Genomic DNA, 10,072 nt, shown 5'->3' with positions numbered 1-10,072 from the left:
AATATTTGTCTCTCTTTACTGTTGCAGCGGTTTTGCAAATTGCAGACGGACCCTGTTCACTCCATAGACACCAATGCTATTCCTGTAGCTTGAAAGACAGCTACTTTTGATAAAACTGGGCTTGTAGCACATTGTCTGCCTTGCAACAATGGGAAAGAGGCACCGTTTATGTTTTGACAACCTATATCTAATGAGTTATTGATGCTGGAAGTCTGAATCTGTGAATATCTTTCCAACTTTACTGAACTTGGGGCCACTACCACCTAAGGAGTGATATATTTAATTCTGAAAAAAGCATTTAGCCATACTTAAAGCTTTAAGTGCTTTATTAACACGGAACTAAAAAATTTGTATTGTTTTATTATCACAGGTTCTGTCTGAAAAGAGGTGGCATCATTTTAAGCAGTGAAATCAAACTAACAAAATGTAATGACCAACCAGTGAGCAAGACTGGATTCTGCAAAAACATAACTTTTTTAAAAAAAAATCTAAATCTTATCTTAACACAGTTAATGTATTAACTTATTTTTGTGTGTATGCATGTATTTATTGATTTATTTAGTACTGTTAACATATCAGAGTTCTGAGTGAATTTTTCTTAAGATAGGCAAAGGCCATTTATTGATTACATATAGGCTGTTAAATGTTTATTAAAAACTAAAAAGCATTTAAAAAAAAAAACAACTTAGGCATTTATTGAGTCACTAAAATACTGTAGAGTACAGACCACATCAGCATGATTATAAGCATCCTCTGGTAAATTAACAACCAGATACTGATGTCTCTCATCATATGGACTTCAGGAGATGACTGGGGGATGATAAACTGTGACCTACTGGTTGGGTTCTCTCTGTTCTCATGTTTCTTACATGTTTGTCCCCTGACAGCCGGGTCCTAATGTTTTTTGAGCAACACACCATACTATGATGTTTTTACAATGATGGTTCTACTATGGAACCAGTTTGACATGTTCAGGTGTTCTTTGTGTGAAAACTCAGAGATTTCAGGTATCAGAAGGTGGTTTTCAACTTTCTTTGTTAACTTTCTGCTTCAAGTTTAAACTAAATTTCCTTCACTAAGCCAGCCCTCTGGACTCCCAGTAAGCTGTGTTCCTATTGGCTGTCCAGGTGGTTGCTTTGTGTTATCAGGAACACCTGAGCAGCTTGGTGTTATCAGGAACACCTGAGCAGCTCAGTGTCTTCCTGCTTTATTTAGCTGCAGACAAACATTTCCTCTGCTTCACCAGTGAACCGGGTTTGGCTCCGTTGCTTTAGGTTGTTCTTTAGGCGTTGGCTTGCAGCTTCCAGCAGTAAAATCGTCTTTAATGTGTTTCTTGGTGTGTTTTAGGGCTTTGTACTGGATAGTTGTCTTGGTAAATGTGGTTCTTTAGCCACAGTTAGCACATGGTGCTAATGTGTGCAGTGATTAGTGGATTTGGTGCGGCTGAGTTGTGTCTTTATCTTGGCTGTAGTGAGTCTTCAGAGGTTTTTGGTCAGACACATTCTGTGTTCTTGTTTGTGAACCAGCGTTGGTTGTCCAGAAGGTAAGAGTTCCTGTCCTGATTCTCTGTTCTCAGAGGTTCTCTGGTAGGCTGCAGGAGACTTTAGCGTTTGGGTTGTGCTAGTTTGGTTTTTGTATGGTTTCATTTGGACGACTATCTTGAGGCCCCTCCATGTGGTTTAGTGAGGTTTTCTGCAACAGTTCTACAAAGCAACCTGCAGCAGAAGAGACTTTGAGAGTTTTTAGGAAGTTCTGGAGACCAGACTTTAGAGCAGCAGAAACATTTGTCAGTAGTTTGAGCAGGAGAAGGTGAGCTTCAGAGTAGAAATGAGACAGAAACCTTCTTGACCCGTGTGGTGAGGTCCTGTACCAAGAGTTTGAGCAGGTTGTGAAGAGTCTGTAGTTCTTTGGTCTGAAAGCACAAGAAGAGTCGACTCATTAAAGGAGAAAACAGAAGATATTGTTGGTTCTTCTGTCGCTCTGCAGTTTCCAGTTTCCTTAGACTGAATATGAAGTTTATGTTTTAAATGATTTCCCATGTGAGCCCAAGAAGACTTCAATAAACTCCCTCCATCCCCTGGACACAACATATTTTATTACCATGTTAAATCTTTTTTTTTTTTTTTTTTTTTTTAATGTTTTTGAGTTTTAATCATAGTTTTTTTTCTCTTTGCTTATTTAGTTTTGTCATCTGTGTAAAAGGTGCTAAACAAATAAAGTTGAATTGATAAACTGAATAATTGACTAACTCATGATTGTGACAACAGAAGTATTTTCATTGTGATTTAAGGGTTTATTTCATTTTTAAGGTTGGGGTTAAAATCTTGACAGAAAAAGAAGATTAAAGAAATAAACTACATAACAAAAAGCAATTAAATCAAACAAAAATTTTCTAATTAAACATTTAATTTTTTTAATTAAATGTTTTGTCTTTTTAAAGGTTTAATAATCTAATTAAATGTTTTGCATTTTTTTTAAATGTTTAATATTCTTGTTTAATTTTATTTTTTAAATGTTTAATTATGGAAAATACTTTATCTGTAATTTTTAATATTTATATTTTAAAAATTTTGTTTAATTTCATAATGACATGTATGTTGTTGAATTATCTAATTCAATATTTTGTCTGTTTAATAGAGTTAAACATTAAATACAATTAAATTATATGTACATATACCACCTTTTAATGTTTAGTTTTCTTTTTAAATGCTTCATTGTATTTTCTGTTTAATTCCTATTTGAAGTTTTATTGTCTTTATGATGTAATTTTCTAATTAAACATTTAATTTTTTAATTAAATGTTTTGTCTTTTTAAGGGTTTAATAATCTGATTAAATGTTTTGCATTTTTAAAAATGTTTAACATTCTTCTTGTTTAATTGTATTTTTTAAATGTTTAATGATGGAAAATACTTTATCTGTAATTTCTAATATTTGTATTTTAAAAATTTTGTTTAATTTCATAATGACATGTATTGTATCTTGTTGAATTATCTCATTCCATATTTTGTCTGTTTAATAGACTGTAATGTAATTTAATGTTTAACTCTATTAAACAGACAAAATATGGAATGAGATAATTCAACAAGATACAATACATGTCATTATGAAATTAAACAAAATTTTTAAAATACAAATATTAGAAATTACAGATAAAGTATTTTCCATCATTAAACATTTAAAAAATACAATTAAACAAGAAGAATGTTAAACATTTTTAAAAATGCAAAACATTTAATCAGATTATTAAACCCTTAAAAAGACAAAACACAGGTACCCATATAGCTCAACGGGTTAAGTGGGTGACCCATGTAAAAGGGCTGGTCCCTGACGCAGCGTCCTGCGTTCGAGTCCCGCTAATGGCCTTTTGCTGCAAGTCTTCTCCCGACTCTTCTCCCCCGTTTCCTGTCTGTCTCTCACTACACCTATCCAATAAAAGGCCAAAAAAGACAAAACATTTAATTAAAAAATTAAATGTTAAATTAGAAAATTATATCTTAAAGACAATAAAAGTTCAAATAGGAATTACACTGAAAATACAATGAAGGATTTAAAAAGAAAATTAAACATTTAAAGGTGGTAAAACATTTAAAAAGAAAAACCTTAAAGATTTAATCGAAACATTAACAGACTGTCTGAAGGTTCAAACTAACAGAGAACTACTCAAGAACTTTTAAGATTTCAGTCCTCAGACTGTGTGAAGGTTCAAACTAACAGAGAAGTACTCAGGAACTTAGAAGATATCAGTCCATGGACTGTCTGGAAGTTCAATCTAACAGAGAACTACTGTGGGACTTAGAAAATTTCAGCCCTCAGACTGTGTGAAAGCTCAGGTCCTGAGGACTCGGGAGGTCTGGAGGCTTTGGAAGTCTTGGAACTGAGGGTTCAACCCTCCAGCACAAAGGCTGAAGTCCAACCTCCTGAGAAAAACGATCGAGTCGAGACTCAAGTTAAAAAAAACTCGAAAATGGCAAAAAAAAAAAAAATAGATGATAAATGCGCAAAAAAAAAAAAAAAAGTATCGCGCGCAGCTTAGAGGGAACAGTGGTCCCAAAACTGTTGATAAATTATTTCTCAGTAAAACCTCATAACCAGTTACATAAGCACACCCTCTTTACTGACCTCTTTACCAATAAACCCCAAGACATACTTTGCCAAAATCCATAATAATCCATAAAATCTTTATTTGCACCAGCCCCATGTGAAAATGACATCAGTCTGTATTTGTAGAGCATCTCATGAATGTAGCAGCACCGTTTAAATGTTTCATAACACAGAATATAAGCAAAGAGTATATAGGGATACAGACAAACATGGGAAATAAGAAACGTGCTCTTCAATAGTTATTGTCATTATTATTACTAGTAATATTATTTTTGTGTCCACTACAACCCATACAATCATCTAGTGTAGTCAAACAGGAATGTGTGCATGGCGAATCAAATCCAAAACAATCCATGAACCAACGACCACGTCTTGATTGCACTTGATTTTATTGACCACTAGATGTCCTACTCGAGCACTGTGAGTCATTGAGGCCTCGAGTAATGAACCATGTTTTGAATGAAGTGTCGAAGCTTCAACAAAGCCTCGATCAGCCATCACTACTGATGATGCTGGAAGAGACAGTAGTTTGCTCCGCTTCTTCTTCTTCGGTGGTTAGACAAACCACCGTAGAAGAAGAAGAGCCTTACCGCTCCCTGCTGGAGGAATCGCAGAGAACCCTAACCCAATCGGAAGAAGAGAAGGTTAAATATTGATTAATGCTTAATAAATAAATAGGTATATAAATACATTTTCCGGATCTCTATAGACCAAATAGTCTTTTTAAAATGACACAAAAGTACATAAATGATTTCTTTTGTAACCCTAAATTGATAAAAATGCCGAAACGGTTGCTGAAGTTTTTAAAAAAATGTATTTACTGCTGAGCTTATAAGATCAGTATAATTCAAATTAAACTATTTGTATGACATTCATGTCAAAAGACTCCTTGTTCTGCTCAGAACAACTGCCTAATATGGCTGGAGGTTCTGAGTCAGTCTTGCATTATTTCAGCAGTTTGTTTCCAGCACTCTTCAAAGCAGGTTTCATCCATGCAGTCATTAAGAGTTTATACATGAACTTCAACTCATTCTACATCCAAACTACTATCATGCAAACATTTTTAAAAAGAGAATTCATTAACATCTAAAAATCTGATTTTTCAATGCTGTCTATGCACTTCTTAATGTCAATAATGTGAAATCTTGCTACAAAATCAGTGTAAACATTTTCCTTGTTGGCCAGAACTACTTATGTAGTTGAATAAGGGGGTGGTATATGCTGTTAAAATGCATCTGTACGGCAACAACAGCCAGAGAGAAATGATACCCAAAAAGTTTTGCCAGAAAAATAGCAATTTGTGGATGTAACTTTAGTCGTGTTTGTGCATGTAGACCCTTTAAACGGGCTTCATTATTGATGGTGTATGGTGACAGGCTTTGTCTAGGGTGTCCTGTTTGGCTCCTCCTGAATTTAAGTTAATAAAACATTCTGAACATTTATATTAATGTCGATTGCAATATTACTTTCTCAATAGTATGTGCAATATCAGTTTCTTAACATTGTTGTATTTCAATTTGAAGGGTGTAATATTTAATTTTCATGTGTAATATTACTTTACTACCTCAGGATTATTGCTGGTATTACCTCTTACTTTTCCAGTTTAGTCTTATTTTGGATTCTTATTAATGTATCATACTTATATCTAATTGCTTTTAAAATTATTATTAGGCACTGCACATATTCTCACGTTTTTGTTTTTTTTTATCCGAGAAACATCTGGCACAAAAATTTCAGTCTGTTTTAATACTATATTTTTTCATATCTTATTTCATTATACTAGTGCTGAATTAGCATTCCTGATGTGTCAACATCTGTTAGCATTTTGATATTGATCGGTCATAGTAAAGCAAGTCTTCGGTGCTCTATACTTAAAGGCTGCATAATTAAGAAGAATGTACCACAATTTATTACTATACCGAGAAAAATATTAGCTTCAAAGTACCACCAACTGTAGCTGTCAAATAAATGGGAAACAATAGTAGTTTAATGAGGCATCTTTCCTTGTTTGTTTTCAGACTTAACACACCCAAAGCAAATGTAAAATTGCACAGATTTATTAACATTTCCAAGCCAGTTTGTATTCATTTTTATTGTTTTATTCCATAATTGTACATCGCTCATACATACAGAACATACATACAGTAAAGGTATAGGTATATAAACATAAACACTTAGTTAATATATCCACCCTGTAAAATGTGGTGATTTGCATGTTTTTACATGTTACTCTCACAGTTCCACTTTGCTTTCATCTTGTTATTTAGTTTTGTAGTCTTGACCTGCATAGAAGGCAATCATCTCTTCTGTATTTTGGTTTTACTCCGGTTCAGGAGCCGGATCGGCGTAACGAAAGGGGTCAAAGAGGTCACGAGTGAAATCATAAGGATCAAAGTCAGGGCTGGCAGGTTTCTCAGTGGCTGCTGCTGCTTCAGGGACACTTTCCTCCGGTTTTGCTTCTTCCTCTTTCACCACTTCTTTCTCCTCAGCAGGTGCCTCTGGTGCGGCTGTTTCCAGGATGGGGCGGGGAGGGTGGTCGATGAGGCAGTCAGGATCCCAGTACGGGTCGCAGTCGTACTCCATGCCTTTGAAAATGATCGGAGGAGGGGGAGGTGGGTCGGACTTTTTGGGAACAGGAGAGGCTGGAGGTAGCTTGGGTGGAGGTGGAGGTGGAGCAGCAGCTTTTTTCCCCTCCTCTGTCTGGGGCCTGCAGGACGGGTTGTGTCTCGGGTCACACAGCACTGGAACAGCCCCTGTCGGCAGGTACACGATATTAGGTTTGCACATTGGGTCCTTGGGGTTGCACAGATAGATCCTCTGAGCGTTCTCCAGAGGGTCTGGTGTGGGAGCAGGGGTGGTGGGAGGTGGAGGAGGCTGGGTGGAAGTGGTCGGCGCTGCAGTGGTTGTCTGTACACCCATGACGTTTTGGTAACTGGAGGCGTCTGGGCCGTAGGTCAGCTCCAAGTGACGCATCTGCTGATACAGCATCCTGATCCTGTCGATCTCATAGAGCTGAAACCCAGAGACACGAAAGGGAATGAGACATTTCAGCTGAATCACAAATATGTCAGAGGATATTTTTGACTCATTCAACTTACTCCTTCAATGTGCCCAATGCTGTTGTAGAAGCGGTAGTAGGACTGAAAATCTGGGTTGCCTCTGTACCATTTTGGCTCAATGTTCCTCTTAGGCCGAGAATTAGTCAAGAAGTCATGTGCTTTGGCAGAATTGATGCTGACTGGATTTCCTGTGGAAGAACATGAGAGCAAGAATGAAAAACAGCTTTAATTCAGTTTTAAAATTGAGAAGTACATGGTATATAGAAATATAATGACAGTTACAGATGAGGAAACTGAGACACGACTGAATATTACATGACCTGTCATTTTGGTGATTGGCTCAAAACTAACAACATTTTTCTGTCACGTTAGAGAAAAAAAATGGTTAGCTGTTGTAAAATCTGAATGTCAGAAACTGCTGAGCTATGATTTCACATTTACCCTCTAAATGATCACATACACATTCATTTATTAGTAGAATTTTCCCAAATGTAATAAAAATGTGTTTTGACTTTTTAACAGCCAGAATACAATTAGCAGAAAGAGGATGATTAAATACCTTCAGGATTCTTTACTTTCATCAAAGATGTTGCTTCTAGCAAACCTACAGGGAGGCAGAGGGTATATTAGAGACACAGCACAAACAACACAGTGGAAGACTTTACTCTGTAAAGCATTAAACAGCACCTGCAAAAGAAATTGCAATTACAGCTTTGCAAATGGTGTCATCAAGATTTTCTGTTTAAACACATTCAGCGTGCAGTAATGGCTAAAAATAAAAATGCAATAAAAAAGGGGCTTTTTCTTCATTTTTCCTGTTATCAGTTAAAACATCTATTCTACTGGCTGTGTACAGTGTTTCATGGCTGTTAACTCTTTGATGGTTTCATATGGTGAATCTTTCCATTCATTTTACTTTGACAAACCTGGCATTAGTAGCAGGCAGCAAATCACCCTCGACAGGGACACTTGGGAAATCATCCTTGACATCTGCAATTGCAATATCACACATGTATATTATTTCCATTGTGTGCTCTGTCTTGCATCACTGCTGATATTCACAAAAATGTATTCAACTTGCATACATAAAAACACTGAAAGCACAAAAAATACTTTGTTTTAAATGGAAGCATCACCTGCCGTAGTGTTTTTGAACTTGCAGAATATTTACAGTTTCTTGAGAAATTACTCCTGAACCTTGTTATTTAATTATGTTAGTGGTCTTATTTTTATTTACCAATCATCATTTTCCTGATACATTTGCAGATTACGTTTTAAACAGTAAATATGGCATAGTAATTCTTTCTGTGTCATGTCAGCTGAAAGTAAAAATAAATGCTCTACTTTAAAATTGAACATGGAGTAAAAACCTGGAACCTGCTCACCTGCTGCTGCATCTCCCCAGTCCTGGTCTAATCTGCTGGTCAACATTACTGTTCATAAGTACTGCAGTGCATAACGGGGCCATTCGATTGGTCAGCGGACTGCAAGTAGGCCCAACTCCACCCCTCATGCATGTTGTCTTGAGACGTGGAAGAGCTCATTAGCACATCGAGCGTGAACCAGCAGTAAAAGACAGACTTCAAACAAAATGTGACTCCTCGTAAAGCCACAAAAAACAGCCCTGTAACAGCAGGGCACCCAATGGGTGCACGGGCAGTCCGGTTCCTCAGCTGTAACTACAGGGGGTCACACTCTAGAGCATATCAATCATTCAAGGCAGAATTCATACTCACAAATTAGGATAGTTTTCTTAAATATATAGCTGTCAAACATGGATGTTTCAGTTGCTTTATGGACCAAATATACAATACAGAGAGACATGCACTGTGCTACTGTAGACTGATTCTTGACAACACATGCCTGGCAGGTAAAAATTAACCCTCTGCCTCAAAACAGCTGGATATGTGCTTTTAACTTTGGTCTCGACCAGTCAAAAAATAGAGGGGGAGTCCAGTCAACTGCTGTTTAAGTCCCCAAGAAATATGCAGGAATTATGGGCTAGCTTGTCCAAGCACCAAGCCAGTGTAACACATCCTGGGAAATGTTGTTTAGAGATCTCAAAAACTCCCCTTAAAAACAGATTTCTGAAAGACATAAGATGGAAATCAAGTGAAACAGTCAGATATAAAGAGGATATCTGGATTAGATGTTGCAAACATACAAAATTTTGTCCACTGTCTCCTTACTGTCAAATTTGAACACAAAATGTTGTCAGGACACAGATGCTCGCAAAAAAATGCTATTTGCATTTACTATCTACTACTATTAGATTAACACATAAGTGTATGATCAAGGTGAAATGGGATCTGTGTGAAACCATGGTGTAAGAACTACCATAAGTTTCAACAATAGGCTTAGTGATGTTGGTAAGTTACACAAATAATACAGATGATAGAAGAGCTGGATGACCACAGGGATTAAACTTTTCCACGTTTTCATTTTGCTCACTGCCTGTCAACGTGCTCACTTTGTTGTTTTTGCAGTGAAGCAAATTCTCTCCCTCAAACCAGCAGGTAAGACTGCGATCAAAGAGAACAAGGAGGAGACAGTGAGTCTGAGGGCTTCTGCCAGGTGGCTAATGCTGAGCATCGTACTGTAATTGCTCTGTGTACATGACAAAAAGGGAAGGGTACCTGTTACTGTTAAATGATATATATTTATTTTACCTGAACACCCAGAAAAACAGCCTCCCCAAATGAATCCATCTGTTTTACAGAATGTATAAGATGGTGAAAAATGCATGTAATTTATTCAAGGAGCTGACTTTTTATTTTATTTTGCAGCCATGTTTGAGTATAATACTTTAATAAGGCAGTAACATTCAATAATTTACAGATTGATGAATTTAGACTTGTAAAATACTAGTTAAAATGGAGGATAAAAGCAGATGGTGTGTAAAATATGCTG

The 10,072-nt window shown here is 36.4% G+C and overlaps 1 protein-coding gene across 1 annotated transcript; it reads right to left on the bottom strand.

Moving 5' to 3' along the window:
* Nucleotides 1-6,158: 6,158 nt before the first annotated feature.
* LOC111576795 (uncharacterized) lies at nucleotides 6,159-8,594 on the bottom strand. The gene is made up of 5 exons (XM_023282678.3): nucleotides 8,548-8,594; nucleotides 8,089-8,152; nucleotides 7,722-7,766; nucleotides 7,202-7,350; nucleotides 6,159-7,115 (listed from the first exon to the last, which is right to left on the bottom strand). Exons 1-5 carry the CDS (start codon nucleotides 8,557-8,559, stop codon nucleotides 6,423-6,425), a joined length of 963 nt encoding a protein of 320 aa, XP_023138446.3. The 5' UTR covers nucleotides 8,560-8,594; the 3' UTR covers nucleotides 6,159-6,422.
* Between the last annotated feature and the right edge of the window lie 1,478 nt (nucleotides 8,595-10,072).

This window comes from Amphiprion ocellaris, chromosome 10 (genome assembly GCF_022539595.1).
Source record: "Amphiprion ocellaris isolate individual 3 ecotype Okinawa chromosome 10, ASM2253959v1, whole genome shotgun sequence".
Classification (NCBI taxonomy): Eukaryota; Metazoa; Chordata; class Actinopteri; family Pomacentridae; genus Amphiprion; species Amphiprion ocellaris.
This window is presented reverse-complemented; position numbering and strand designations above follow the sequence as displayed.